Raw genomic sequence first — 13,797 nt, forward strand, 5'->3', positions numbered from 1 at the left:
AGCATAGCATTATTACAGAGACGAATGGGGGAGGGAGGGTCATGACAAATGAGACGATAACGATGAATTCAATGTTTGTACAACGTCTTTATGGGATTACTTGGTAGCGAAAAGGTCAGTTCGGTAGGGATTCATGATAGATTTCTAGTGTTTTTATCATTACTATTGATTATTATGAAGCCAGAATGAACCAACAAACTCACCCATCAAAGGCAAATCGGACGGGTTTCAGATCCCTACTTCTTCAACTCCGTGCCCAAGAGCTGGATCTGACGTTTCAGCTGGAAGCTCACAATTGCCCTACAGTTGGAGATGCCTCGGCAACATGCCCTTCTTTGAGGCGTCGAGGGTGCTTCCCCGCATCTCCCCCCCAGGTTTTGGGTCCTTGGCGGCGCTGTGGGTCCGGGGTAGGGTGGGTTTCCCGCCCTTTTCTAGACCGTTTTGGGGAGGGAGTTCGTTGATGACGGGGTATTGAGGCAGGGGGAGATCGATCTGGCTGGGTTTGTAGAAAGAATATATTTGGGGTAGATCTTTCTCTTTTTCTTTTCCTGTTTTTCCTTTTGCCATGGAAGATATATCCCACTTGTTTCAACATTTGTCGGTTTTTACATCTAACACATCTTCGAGCGGGCTCATCTACACTTACACCAACTCACCCACCTTTCTCACTATTCCTACAAGATGGCCTCCTCCGGCCCCATCACCACCCCGCTCACAACCCTCCTGGGAATCAAACACCCCATCCTCCTCGCCGGCATGGCCCGCACCTCCTCCGCCCCGCTCGCCGCCGCGGTCTCCAACGCCGGCGGTTTAGGGGTTATCGGCGGCTTCATGTACACCCCCGATCAGCTCCGCGGCATCGTCACAGAGCTCAAGTCCCTGCTTGCCCACCCCTCCCTCCCTTTCGGTATCGACCTTGCCCTCCCACAAGTCGGGGGCAACGCGAGAAAGACAAACCACGATTACACCAACGGTAAACTCGACGAGCTGATTGATATCACGATTGAGTCCGGAGCAAAACTGTTTGTCTGCGCGGTGGGGGTCCCGCCGAAGCATGTAATTGAGCGGTTGCACAACGCAGGGATTCTAATCATGAACATGGTTGGTCACCCCAAGCACGCGGTGAAAGCGTTGGATCTTGGGGTTGATATGGTCTGCCCTCAGGGGGGGGAGGGGGGTGGGCACACGGGGGATATCAGTGGGACGGTGCTTATTCCTGCGGTGGTTGATGTTGCGAGGAAATACAAACCCCAGATGCTCAACGGGCAGAGTGCTATGGTTGTTGCTGCGGGAGGGATTCATAACGGGAGGGGGCTGGCTGCTGCTTTGATGCAGGGTGCTGTTGGGGTTTGGGTCGGGACGCGGTTTGTTGCTTCGGTTGAGGCGGGGTGTTCGGAGCAGCATAAGCAGGCAGTTGTCGAGTGCGGCTTTGACGAGACGGAGAGGACGTTGGTGTTGAGTGGACGGCCGTTGAGGATGAAGACGAATGATTGGGTTAGGGGGTGGCATGCGAAGCCGGATATGATTAGGGAGTTGACCGGGAAGGGGGTGGTGCCGATTGAGTATGATCTTGATAAGGGGAATGAGATTGATGTGCCTCATCTCATGGGCCAGGTTGCGGGCGCGATCCAAAAGGTGCAGCCGGCCAGGGAGATTGTGGAGGAGATGGTGGAGGACGCGGTGCAGATGTTGAGGTTGGGGGGGCAATATCTTGCCGGGAATAAAGGGTCGAAGTTGTAGATGATAGGGATATGTTTCGGCTGTGTCGTTTTTCAAGTCAATATCAAAGCGTGTAAATTTCTGATCAAGTTCCCCGTACATTTGAATCCTTCTATTCCTGAATTTTGAGTGGATTATGTACAATTAAATCAAGAAAAGTCTGTACCCTCCGTATGCCCTCTATCTATGTGTATCTTACAGTATCACTACAAATCCTTTACCACCAGCTTGCTACAACTGCTTCTACTCGAGTACATTCAACTTCCTCCTCACCGGGTTAAAGTCGGTATTAAACTGGTACTTTCCATCCCCAACCATCTTCTCCTCTCTGCTCACGGCCTCCAAGTTGATATCCGTCGCCATCGCGTTCAGGAAATTGCAGATTGGCTTGGGATGCCACCTCCCGCCACCAATTTCGAACCAAGACAGATGCCCGCCAAGAGACGTCGTACAGAGAACTGTGTAAGGGTTCACGGCGAACTCCTGGTAGGGAATGGCTTCCTTGACGGCAATTGGGTCATCAAGGGCGGAGATGGCCAGGAAGGGGATGCGGATGGCGAGGATGGCGTCGCAGGAGGAAGCGTCACGGTAGTAGGCGTTTTCGGTAGGGTAACCCCATGTGACGGTCTGGACTGCGCGGTCAAACTCGTGGAGGTAGGTGACGTTTTGGACGCGGTCGTAGTCGACGTTGGTGTATTTGAGGATTTGCTCCTTGTGTTGCTCAAAGAGTTTTTTGAGGTTGTCTGGAGTAGTGTCAGGTACTGCGTGTGGAAGAAAAGTGTTAGGAACAACTTACTGCCCATGATCTTGGAGTAGACCTCCTTCCCCAACCATGTCCTCTGAAGCCCCTTGTTTGACACCTCCAAGTCGAAAGGGTTGCTCACGGCAATGGCCGCCTTCAATGGGCAGTTTGCACCCTCCTCGCCAACGTAATTGGTCATGATATTGGCACCAAGCGAGAAACCCACCCCAAACAGAGGTCTGTTGGGAAACATCTTCCTCGCCCACTTGACAAACTGCCTCACATCCCACGTCGCCCTCGCATTGAACAACACCCCCGTCGTCACCTTGCTGTTCGCGCAACCTCTCGCATTAACCACACAAACCTCCCACTCGCTCCCATCCATCACCAAGGGAGCAATAGCATGTCGGAGATAAATCTCATGAGACCCCCCCGAAAGTCCATGCAGCGCTATCAGCATAGGCTTGCTGTCATCAGACCCAATACCAGCAAACTCTTCCTCCGAGTAAAACGCCGTTCTCGGCGGGAGCTCCTCGTCAAAGTCCTTATGTTGAGGAACAACAAAGTCGACAGCAAAAGTGCCGGCGTAGGTCTTGTGGTCGGCGTCAAAGATCTTTCTCTTGTAGTAGATTTGCGGGCCGTGCTCCTTGACGGCTGTGTACATGGTCTGGAGATGGCCGTTGAAAAGAAGGGGGTTCATCTGACATTTTGGCACGGCGGCCTCGACGACCTTGAGGAGGTCGGTTTGGGAGCCATCTTTCCTGGTTAAGGGCAGGGGGGTGGCTGCGTGGGCAAAGTCGATTTTGGCGCGGCCGAACCAGTCCATAGCTACGAGGTGCCGCCCGCGACGAGATAGGGCTGTGCGGAGGAGGGACAGTGTGTCGGAGAGGCTGGACTTGAGGGGTGAGTGAGCGGGAAGGGCAAAGATGGGTGGATATGAAAAGATGTGAAGTCCTGGGAGTTCACAGATATAAAAAAGGGACCAGGAGAAGCCAAGACAGCGGGATGGAACCTGGTTGATTTTAGATTGGTGGAGTTCAAGCTCGGAATGGGTTTTCAAAGAGAAACTCGTATTTCGATTTCTATTTTCTATGGAAAGTCCATGGTGGAACAAGGAACAGGCAATCGGGTATGTAAAGTCCAATCAATCGAGGCAACATGCAAGTCTTGATTCTGGTCGAGGTCGTTGTCCTGGTCTTGGAAGCTGCATGTGCCGAGGCACGTTGTGGGGCAACCGTCACTGGTCTCTCAGCCTCGGTGCCAAGATTTAACGTCTCGATATCATATCGATAAGAGTAGTGGAGACCAATGTCGACCGCTTCTGGCCCGACGGTAAAAATATGAGTCTCTTTCTGGTATACATCATGTCAGTCTCTCGCCCACGCGCAGAAATAGAGTGCTTACACAGGTAGAATGCCTAATATCTAAAGCGCGGGGACTATCCAACATCAGCAGAACACTGCATATTCTGTACAAAAGCTCCTGCCCAATGGATGGCCAGACCGTCTGAAGTTTAGTGGGCCTGCCGGGCTGTCCCACCATCCAAACGGCGGGGCATTTCGAACTTCAGATCTGTCAGAGAGACCGCTGGGACACTGATTGTATTTAGTAGGAACACCTCTTTGAGCAGGTCCAAGATCTCACTTTCCATATAAATTGAACCAGGACCCAACCCTTGGGTTCAAGAACCCCGATGAACAAGCCACGATTTTGATTCGTCAACCCCAAACACACCAAAAAACCCACCCAGCAGCTACCCCGCCAAAAACTAGCAACAACTAACAGCCCAAACAGTACTGACTGCCCATAGCTCCTGTGTTCTACAAACCCATCGGAACAACAGCAGCAGCAGCAGCAAGCAGCCTTGCAGGAAGAGAGGGGTATCTATTTTATCTCGGTATCTTTTCATTTCTTTGCCCGTCGCTTCCAGGCTGAACATCAGCTGGAAACCTGGGGTAGGCACACCCTCTCTCAACCATCATTGGCCTTCTCCCCTTGACGAGGTGGCTAGGCAGCAGACGCCTTATACACCGGTATGTATGTCAGACTCGAGCGCAGTAGCTCAACGCCCCCCTCCTCACCCAGCCACCAATATTGTCTTGTCTTTTCTTTGGCTGGTGCCGTCTTGTTGGACATGTGTGATAGCTATCCATATCAGCAGCTGGTAGTGTTACCTTGCGCATTTTTCTTGCCCTCTTGGTTTCTCAGCTGTCCCCTTGCTTCTTTCTAGGCTGGCCACACCACCAGTATCAAGATGCCAGCCTGGTATCGGCTATTTGGGTGGCTCTCCTATGGACTAGGAGCTCTTCATATCACCGCGGGCCTATCAGAAGCGACGATTTGCTATGACCATGGGTATGCTCCGGTCTAACACACTACCTACTTTGCGAAGACGATATACCCGTTGGCCTTCCCATATTGTGCCCTAGTCTTGAAGATCACCGTGTCCCTATTTCCTATATTCATTTGGACTTTTCACATCCTCTTTTTACGACTGGGGCTCTCGCTGACATGATGCTAGCTCCATACCAACTTCCATAACCATCATCAACACAGCCAATATGTCGACCGAGGCTCAAAAACCACGGTTCCGCAAGGTCCAAAGCTTTCAGTCCGACTATGCCCCAACTGGTATCACCCAGTACGTCTCTGAGCGAAGTGGCATGCAGGTTATTGTGGCCGACCGCAAGGGGCCCAAGGTCAACGGCTACTTCACACTAGCCACCGAGATCTTTGACGACTCTGGTGCGCCTCACACATTGGAACATTTGGTCTTTATGGGCTCCAAGAGCTACAAGTACAAGGGCCTGCTCGACAAGCTGGCCGGCAGAGCCTACTCCAACACCAATGCCTGGACTGCCGTCGACCACACCGCTTACACCCTTGAAACTGCCGGGTGGGATGGCTTTGCTCAGATCCTCCCTGTCTACCTCGAGCATGTCATTCTCCCTAACATCACGGATGATGCCTGTGTGACCGAGGTTCATCACATTGACGGCGAGGGCAACGATGCCGGTGTCGTGTACTCTGAGATGCAAGCTCTTCAGTACAGCAGCTCTGAGCTGATGGATCTTCAGGCTCGCCGGTTGCTGTATCCTGAAAATATTGGTTTCAGATACGAGACTGGCGGCATGATGGAGGCGCTTCGGGTCTTGACTCCCAACAGAATTCGTGAATTCCACAAGGCCATGTACCAGCCCCAGAATCTGGCTGTCATCATCACTGGTGAGGCTGACCACAAGGACCTGCTGAAGATCTTGGACACGTTTGAGGAGAGCATCAAAGATGATATCCCACCACCAAACCCCAGCTTCAAGCGCCCATTCGTTGACTCTCCCCAACCACCTCCTCTCGAAAAGACCATTGTCCAGACTGTCGAGTTTCCCGAGGAAGACGAGTCCACCGGCGAAATCCTTGTGGCTTTCTTCGGACCCAGCTGCATCGACCAGATCGAGGGCACAGCGGTTAACATCTTGATGACCTACCTCTGCGGCTCGTCGGTCTCCATCATCGAAAACACCATCGTGGAGAGAGAGCAGCTGGCTAGTTCGGTTTCGTACTGGTGGGACTCGAGACCAAACTCCGTCATCTGGTTCCAGCCAACTGGTGTTGCCACTGAGAAGCTTGCCTTTGTCGAGCAGCGCCTGGTTGACCTTCTCAAGGAAGTCGCCTCGAAGCCTCTTGATATGAACTATATCAACGAATGCCTCCAGCGTGAGAAGCGCCAAGTGAAGCTCCAGGCGGAATCCTCCGAGCAGTTCTATGCCAGCAACATTATTACGGATTATTTGTTTGGCAAGCGGGACGGCTCTACCCTGAGAGACCTGGAGACCCTGAAGGAGTATGATGTGCTCGAGAAGTGGACTGATGAGCAGTGGCGTGCCTTTTTGAAGAAGTGGGTCTCTGACGCCCATCACGTCTCTATTCTCGGAAAGCCATCGCATGAGCTGGCCAAGAAGCTCAAGGCTGGCGAAGAGGAGCGCATCGCCAAGAGGAAGGAGGAGCTCGGAAAGGAGGGTCTCGAGGCTCTCAAGAACAAGCTCGAGACTGCCAAGCAGAACAACGAGAAGCCAATTCCTCCTGAGGTGTTGGATCAGTGGCCAGTTCCTGGCACTGAGTCAATTCACTTTATTGAGTCTTTGACCGCGAGATCAGGAAAGGCTCGTGCCCTTGGTGCTTCGGACAACAAGGCGCAGAAGATCATCGATGCAGCTCCTCAAGGAAAGCCCCTTTTTGTGCAGTTTGAGGATGTTCCGTCCAACTTTGTGCACTTGACGCTTCATGTCGGCCTCTCTGAGACAGCAGTCAAGTACAAGCCTCTTCTTTCCCTCTTCACCGACAACTTCTTCAACTCCCCCGTCATCCGGGATGGCAAGCGTCTCGAATTCGAGGAAGTCGTCAAGCAGCTTGAAAAGGACACAATCAGCTACCACATCAGCTCGGCCAGCAGACTAAGCGATTACGAGGGTCTGGCTATCCAGTTCCAGGTAGACCCGGAAAAGTACACCACCATCATCGACTGGCTGCGCACGCTCATGTTCGACATTGTCTTTGACCCTGTCCGCATCAAGGCTGCCATCGTGAAAGCCCTTGCCGATATCCCCGAGCTCAAGCGCGATGGCCGGACCATGGCTCAGGAAGTCGACATGGCCATCCACTTCCGTCCCGAGGCTTACCTGTCTGCGAAGCGCACCCTCGTCAAGGCGGTCTACCTCCGTCGCCTCAAGAAGCTTCTCGAGAAAGAGCCCGAGACCGTCCTCGGGTGGTTCGAGGAACTCCGCAAGTCTCTCTTTTCGTTCCAAAACCTCCGCGTGCTAGTCACCGCCGACGTGGCCAAACTCTCCAACCCAGTCGCAGCCTGGGACGCACTCACCTCCCACCCCGACCTCAACCCAACCAAGGACGTCCTCCCCATCGTCAAACTCTCGGCAATGCTCAACGAAGAAGGGCAATCCCCTGGTTCGGTAGGATCAGTCATCATCCCCATGACAACCCTCGACAGTTCTTACTCCGTCTCCACCACCACCGGCCTCTCTTCCTACTCCTCCCCCCTCCTCCCGGCCTTCCTCGTCGCCCAAGCCTACCTCGAAGCGGTCGAGGGCCCGCTCTGGAACGCCGTCCGAGGCAACGGTCTTGCCTACGGGGTTTCATTTTCGAGGGAGATAGACGGTGGATACCTCCAGTTCAAGGTTTACCGTTCCCCCGACGCCTCCAAGGCCATTGAAGCCTCCCGCGCGACGGTTGCGAAGCTGGCCTCGGGCGAGGAGCCGCTGGATAGGCACTTGATCGAGGGTGCGGTCAGCTCGATTGTGTTTGGCGTGGCGGACGAGCAGTCTACCATGACGGCGGCGGCGCAGCAGAATTACATGATTTCTGTCGTTCGCGGGTTGGAGCAGGGGTGGAACAAGAAGATTCTGGCTAGGGTGAGGGAGGTGACGGAGGAGGAGATTAGGGAGGTGATGAGGGAGGTGATCTTGCCGGTTTTTGAGCCGGGGAGGAGCAATGTTGTTGTTACTTGTGCGCCGATCATGGAGGAGGTGAGTTTGCCCCTTGCCCCTGTCTACCTACCAATGGGATATGATTGCTGATGAAAATGTTGTAGAATATCGTCAAGACGCTGGGTGAGAGGGGTTACAAGACCCAGGTTCAGACGCTTGCTCACTTTTATGATGACTATGGTCTCAAGGCTGATGAGGAGGATGGTGAGGATGAGGAAGAGGAGGATGAAGATGAGGATATGAGCGATGGGTCGTATGAGTCTGGTTCGGAGGAGGAGGATGATCTCTAGAGGGAGTGTTCTTACTAGACCGCACAAGAAACAAGCTCAGGTAGAAAAAGAGGGGGGGGGGAGGGGTTATAATACATCAATACTTCTTTTCTTTCTTGTCGACAATGCTAGTTGTTTTTTGTCTCTGCACAAAAGTAAACTCACTGCCCACTTCTAACAGGCAGGTAATGATAATCCCTAACCGATTACTGACCAAACGCAGCTGTGAAAACAAAAAATCCCAAACGCCAATGCTATGCATATTTTTATGCCTCTGACACCCAATACCAAGGGGCAACAACAAAAAACCACCCCTTCTTCTTCTCGTCTATTCAACCCCTCAAAACCCGTCTCGACATCCCCATCAAAGCCTCCACCGCCCTCTTCGCCGCCTGCTGCTGCTGAGCAGTCTCCTGATCCCTCGTAATAGTCAAATTCCCCAACTCGCACCAGTTATTCACAGGCTATAATCTCCAGTCAGCATCTTCTCCCCATCATCACCCCCTAACACCGAGGAAGACTTACCAAACAACTCAAATACTTACACCACCCACAAACCTTGTGATGAATATAAAAATTATTCAACAACAACACAAACACCACCAGCACCAAAATCAGCGCCCCCACCCGAATCAACCACCACCCCCACCAAAGCGGCTTCCTCCCCTTGAAAAAGCCCACGGGATTCTTAAAAAACGGTGGCACCGTCCCCTCCTTCAAAAACCCAGACGAAACTTGACTGTTGGCATAGGGAACCTCCGACTCCCCGATCCTCCTCCTCAACGAGTTGGGCGAGTGAAGGATACAAATCCCCAGCGCCAACCCCATCAAAAACCCGCCAATGTGACTGAAGTTGTCCAGACCGGGCAAGAGACCCAGGACAAAAGAGATGATGATGTCGATAAAGAGGTACATCAGGTCCTTTGTGGGATTCACCCTGTCTTTCCAGCTGTACAACAGGTCCAAAAAGGTGAGTGCGATGATCCCGAATAATGAACCTGATGCGCCCGTGCTGGCGATGCCAGTCGCGGCAAAGTTACCCCCCATGACGAAACCAAAGATGCCGGCCGACATGTACACTATAAAGAACCGGATCGAGCCAATGTGTTTCTCCATGTCCCTTCCAAGTGTGAGTTGAAGCAGCATGTTGAAGCCGATGTGGATCAGACCGGCGTGCAAAAAGATGGGGACGATGAATCTGAACCATTGGTTCGGTTCCGGCGGTTGGCCCGGCTGCTGGACACCGCCGAAGCCGCAGAGCTCCGAGAGGGTGCATGTGTTCTCGTTGGTGGTCGACCAGGGGCAGGGCCACGAGACGGGTCCTTCGGCTTCTTGGATGGCCTTGACGTTGTGCATGCAGGGGACGAAGCGGGCGCCCATGTTGATGAGGATGTAGGGGGAGGGACCGATCATGGGGTTAAATTGGGGTTTTATCATGATTGGGGAGCCGGTCGAGGTGCCTGATGGGGGGAGTGGGGAGGTTAACAATGTTGATGAGAAGGGGGGAGGGAGATTAAAAAAAGGCGGCATACCATTCTTGACCAATTCACCGATAAAAACTGCAACTTGAACAATAGTAAAAAAATACACCACAAACGGTATCTTCTTCTTTCCCGAGCCCAGCATGCCCAACTCCCCCAACCTCACCCGCCCTTTGCTCGGTGGTTTGTTCGGCGGCTGGTGGTGCTGCGACGACGAAGTATCATAGACGTGATCCTGCATCTCGATGTGTTGTCTCGAAGGGTGCTTCTGCATGTTGTCCTGCAGCGGAATGTCATCTGGGGCATGATTGTAAGCAGGCATTTCATCAGAGGGCACCCGCGAGAGGGGGCGGTAGCTCGTGTCTTGCTGACTTAGGCGGCGCGCTTGGTGGCTAGAGGATGGTGCTGCCGGATAGACATGATCGTCGAAGACGGTTTCGAAAGGTGAAGGAGACACACCTTGCGCCGCCGGCGGCCGGTCCTTCCCAGGTCCAACGAGATTGTGGTGGGAGCTGTAGGCCGGGGCGGGCGCCGAGTAAGCAGAGGGGGATTCTGTTCGGTATTGGTCGTTGCCGCCGTAGTACTGACTGTCAGCTCGGGACGTCTGACTGTAGTATTCGTTGGAAGCCATGACGGGCTAATTCTTTTGGGGGCTGGCTCCCGAGCGTAATAAACAGCGGCAGGAGAGCCTGCAGGTGGTGGTCGCAAAAGGGGGTTCGTAATGATCGGGAGGAGGTGGTTTCGTGTAAACGAGGGGTTTTGTTGTTGCAAAAGGAACAATACAAATGAGTGACGGGTGGTTCCAGCGAGCGAACCCAAGCCCGGTTTGTTTGTTGGTTTGTTATTTTTTTTGGTGGTTTTGGATGTTCGATTGACAGGAGGAGGAATTGGGAATCTGGCGATTGACAGGCGGATCCCCTTCTGTTGTGTTTCGGCACAGCGGGAGCAGGGATCTCCGAGTGTCTGGGGTTTGGGGATCAAGAGGGGAAATTGCGTCGCAATATGTTCCCCAAATGTTCCCACTTTCTAGCGTGCCCACCTCTAGATTTCTTCCACCTTGATGATGATATCCAAGTGGCCTAGGTAAAATGCCTGACTGGTCGTCTCACTGCTGCAGCTGCCGAGAAGGTCGAGTGAAGTTTAAATGTTGATATGGCCGTGGTGACAATGGTGGATGTCATTGACATGTGGTACGCATGGAATGAATCAATGATGAAGAGATGGGCCCTGGAATGCGCAGATGCTAAGAAGGGAGAAGAAGAAAATAAAGCGTTCCTTAAGAAAGTAAACCAGGTTTCCAGTTTTATCAGGCGATCAGGCGCCGTCACGAAGACCTTGTGTGATCAAATCAGTGGGCTCAGCTTCAAGCTTTAAACGACGCGGCCACACACGCTGACGTCTCCCCCCGCCAAGGTCTCCAACCAGCCGGCGCGGCAGTGGGACAGTAGGGTCCGGAGATCAGTGGAGCAGACGGCGGCTGTGCTCAATGCTTCTTGAACCTTTGCGCGTGTTCACCAATCCATTTATTCGTATTTTTCTGCTTGGGATACTGGAGGCCGCCACACTTGATACTCAGACTCTTGACATCCGATCATTGAGACTCGTTCTGTTTTTGGAAACATGGCCATACCTCAGCATCTTGCCGCCCAAAGATCGGATGGTCCAGGGCAACCTGTGTCCCCGTGGGGTTTCATCCTGAGCTTTTATGACGAAAACTGCCGGGTTCTGGCAAACGACTGTGCTGATCCCCCTTTCAGACAGATTCCTGTGCCTTACCTGGTCGTCCAGACTGGCTTGCCAAGACCCGTTCATCCAAACTAAGATCTTGACTCGAATCAAGAACTGTCTTGCGAAGAGACAGCGAACCTCTCCAAAGGATCTTCTTCAGCCGCAGAGGTGACGTATTTCGGAGCACCAGCCTCGTGCTCCCCCAAAGCCTCGAAGACAAGCCCAATTGCCATTACCCTGGGACAAAGTCCGAACCCTGATGAGGAGAAAGGAGAACCAAGCTTTCGGGGCCCATCTTCATAACCTTAATCGGTGCCGACGGCGCAGTTGCCATTTGATGGACACTTCTCCTGGCACCCTTTTACAAATGAGGGCCGTGATGAACAAGCCAACATGTGTTTCGGAGAGCTAGGCATCTCTAGGAATTAGTTCTCTAGTCATAAAGCTCTGTCTAGTCCAAGAAACTGATGCCTTTGGTTGGTGGTTCCTTGCTCTGAGTAAAAGTTGATGGATGCCAAGCATGCCGATAAGATAAGGTTTGGACCCACATGGTTTTACTAGAGTGTTCGCAACCGCGATGCGACAGGATGCGCCTGCCTCCAATTGACCCTGAAAAGAAAGCTCCTTCCTTCAAGAAACACAACCAATTGGCCGCGAGACTTTCTTCGGCCGTACCCTTGACCTTCACCTCAACTTTTAGTCATCAGAAAACAGCTGTAATCTCTTTCCATCAACAGCAACCTTGCCTTTGAAACCTTCACCATGTCGAAGAGCAAGATCGCCAACAACAGGGCCAGGGCCAAAGCGGAGAAGGAGGCTAAGAAGTAGGCTAAGAATAGTGCGAGGAAGCTGAGGAGGAGGGAGGCTGCTGCTGCTGCGGCGGCGGCTGGAGGGGAGAAGAAGTAGAGGGTAGTGGGGGTTTGGAATGTGGTAACATTTGCCATGAGACAATCGGCAGTCGTTTCAAGGCAAAATGGGAAGTCAGCAGCCATGATTAATACTCGATGGTATTATGGGACGTGTTTCTAGCTGTTAGTGTCAACAAAGCAAGCACCCTTTAAGCAGAATGAAAAGAGGTGCCAAACATGAATACAAATTTTGTGGTAGTCTCGAGTCATCATGGCGAATGTGATATATATAAGGATCTTTTCAACGCCAATCAAAGAGCAGATCCCGCCAAAAATCCAAGAACCCTTCCTACTCATACAATGGTTTTACAGCCCTGTCATCATCCCCTTGCAAGCCCCTCGTTCTGACTCAGATTACTATGATACCACTTAATCCTTCTTCTTCTCCTCCGGTTTCTCCTTTTTCTCATCGTCCTTCTTTCCTCCCCACCCAAAAACCTCATAGATCTGCTCCATAATCAAATCCCCATACCCCTTCCCTTCTTCCAGCGCTTTTTTTTCTTCTTCCATTCTTCTCTCTTGCCACCCGTCCTTTTCACCCCCCATCCATATCTTGGTGATGAGACCCTTTTTCTCCTCCTCCTCTTTTGCCTCTGTTGGCGGCTTACCCTCAGCTAACCTCCTCCGCTCCCTCTCCTCCTTGATTAGCTGCTTTGTCCGCTGGGCTTGTTCGGGAAGGGGGTTGAAGATTGAGTTAGATGATTGGGAAGAGGAGGAGGAGGAAAAGAGGGAGTCGAGACGGTCGTTGGTGCGCTTGTAGATTGACTTGCCGGTGTAGTCGTGGGCGAGCCCGGAAAAGGAGAGGTAGGTGGCTGAGTAGAAGAGGGCTTTTTGCCAGACCGGGGGCGGGGGGTGGGTGAGGGGGGAGGAGAGGGAGAGTTTGGTTTGTCGGCGGAGGATGAGGAGAGCGGCGATGGAGGAGAAGGCGGCGAGGAGTTGGAGGTGGTGTTGGAGGGGGGGGGTGCCGTGGTATTTGGGGGAGGGGGTGAGGAGACCTCCTTGGGGAGGGGTGGGGGAATCGGAGGGGATTTGGAAGGGGTGGGGTCGGAGGAGGCCATGGTGAGTGGTGGGAAGTTGAAATCTGTGGTGTGGGTTGATTTGAGGGGCTGGAATAGAGAGTTGAGGTGTGTGGTGGTGATGCTGGTAGCTAATAGTCGCAAGGATGTGGGATGTCAATTCAAGTTGCGCCTTATCGATAAGAGCTGCGACAAGATTGATTTTAGCAGCGTTTTCTTCTAGAACAAAGCGGCGGCCACCAACCGAATCACCGGATGCTCACATCCTTGCGCCGCGTCTTGTCAGTTGCTGGGTGCCAAGAGAAAGTGAAGTGACAAGGCTCAGCCTCCTCCAACCTTGAATTTCTGCCTTTTGATCAACCTGCCTCTTCCCACCAGGCGACAGACTTTCGCGCACCTCACTCCCACTCTCGCTCTCTCTCCATCCTGCAACCCG

At 52.8% G+C, this 13,797-nt stretch overlaps 5 protein-coding genes across 5 annotated transcripts; 2 read left to right on the plus strand and 3 right to left on the minus strand.

Annotated features, from left to right (window-relative positions):
* Positions 1-523: 523 nt before the first annotated feature.
* On the minus strand, positions 524-3,810 carry QC762_202700 (uncharacterized protein). Its single transcript, XM_062887159.1, has 2 exons — positions 2,516-3,810; positions 524-2,462 (listed from the first exon to the last, which is right to left on the minus strand). Exons 1-2 carry the CDS (start codon positions 3,285-3,287, stop codon positions 1,963-1,965), a joined length of 1,272 nt encoding a protein of 423 aa, XP_062746947.1. The 5' UTR covers positions 3,288-3,810; the 3' UTR covers positions 524-1,962.
* On the plus strand, positions 682-1,740 carry QC762_202690 (uncharacterized protein; the record flags this gene model as incomplete). Its single annotated transcript, XM_062887158.1, has 1 exon — positions 682-1,740. The coding sequence occupies one exon, from the start codon at positions 682-684 to the stop codon at positions 1,738-1,740; it is 1,059 nt and encodes a 352-aa protein (XP_062746948.1).
* A 25-nt stretch (positions 3,811-3,835) lies between the features above and the next one.
* Positions 3,836-8,385, plus strand: QC762_202710 (uncharacterized protein). The gene is made up of 2 exons (XM_062887160.1): positions 3,836-7,998; positions 8,064-8,385. The coding sequence occupies exons 1-2, from the start codon at positions 5,023-5,025 to the stop codon at positions 8,247-8,249; spliced, it is 3,162 nt and encodes a 1,053-aa protein (XP_062746949.1). The 5' UTR covers positions 3,836-5,022; the 3' UTR covers positions 8,250-8,385.
* QC762_202730 (uncharacterized protein) lies at positions 8,312-11,475 on the minus strand. Its single transcript, XM_062887161.1, has 3 exons — positions 9,761-11,475; positions 8,787-9,688; positions 8,312-8,692 (listed from the first exon to the last, which is right to left on the minus strand). The coding sequence occupies exons 1-3, from the start codon at positions 10,338-10,340 to the stop codon at positions 8,561-8,563; spliced, it is 1,614 nt and encodes a 537-aa protein (XP_062746950.1). The 5' UTR covers positions 10,341-11,475; the 3' UTR covers positions 8,312-8,560.
* A 1,239-nt stretch (positions 11,476-12,714) lies between these two features.
* Positions 12,715-13,786, minus strand: QC762_202635 (uncharacterized protein; the record flags this gene model as incomplete). Its single annotated transcript, XM_062887152.1, has 2 exons — positions 12,715-13,492; positions 13,764-13,786. 2 exons carry the CDS (start codon positions 13,784-13,786, stop codon positions 12,715-12,717), a joined length of 801 nt encoding a protein of 266 aa, XP_062746951.1.
* Positions 13,787-13,797: the final 11 nt, after the last annotated feature.

This window comes from Podospora pseudocomata (genome assembly GCF_035222375.1).
Source record: "Podospora pseudocomata strain CBS 415.72m chromosome 2 map unlocalized CBS415.72m_2, whole genome shotgun sequence".
Lineage (NCBI taxonomy): Eukaryota > Fungi > Ascomycota > Sordariomycetes > Sordariales > Podosporaceae > Podospora > Podospora pseudocomata.

What these genes read in the sequence shown, in the direction of transcription:
- QC762_202730 (XM_062887161.1), bottom strand. Translation starts at nt 10,340, where the DNA reads ATGGCTTCCAACGAATACTACAGTCAGACGTCCCGAGCTGACAGTCAG. An exon ending in CGGTGAATTGGTCAAGAATG is followed by an intron (nt 9,689 to 9,760) that starts GTATGCCGCCTT and finishes TCCCCCCATCAG; the next exon opens with GCACCTCGACCGGCTCCCCA. An exon ending in ATTTTTATATTCATCACAAG is followed by an intron (nt 8,693 to 8,786) that starts GTTTGTGGGTGG and finishes TGGAGATTATAG; the next exon opens with CCTGTGAATAACTGGTGCGA.
- QC762_202700 (XM_062887159.1), bottom strand. Translation starts at nt 3,287, where the DNA reads ATGGACTGGTTCGGCCGCGCCAAAATCGACTTTGCCCACGCAGCCACC. An exon ending in CTACTCCAAGATCATGGGCA is followed by an intron (nt 2,463 to 2,515) that starts GTAAGTTGTTCC and finishes ACACTACTCCAG; the next exon opens with ACAACCTCAAAAAACTCTTT.
- QC762_202710 (XM_062887160.1), top strand. Translation starts at nt 5,023, where the DNA reads ATGTCGACCGAGGCTCAAAAACCACGGTTCCGCAAGGTCCAAAGCTTT. An exon ending in GTGCGCCGATCATGGAGGAG is followed by an intron (nt 7,999 to 8,063) that starts GTGAGTTTGCCC and finishes AAAATGTTGTAG; the next exon opens with AATATCGTCAAGACGCTGGG.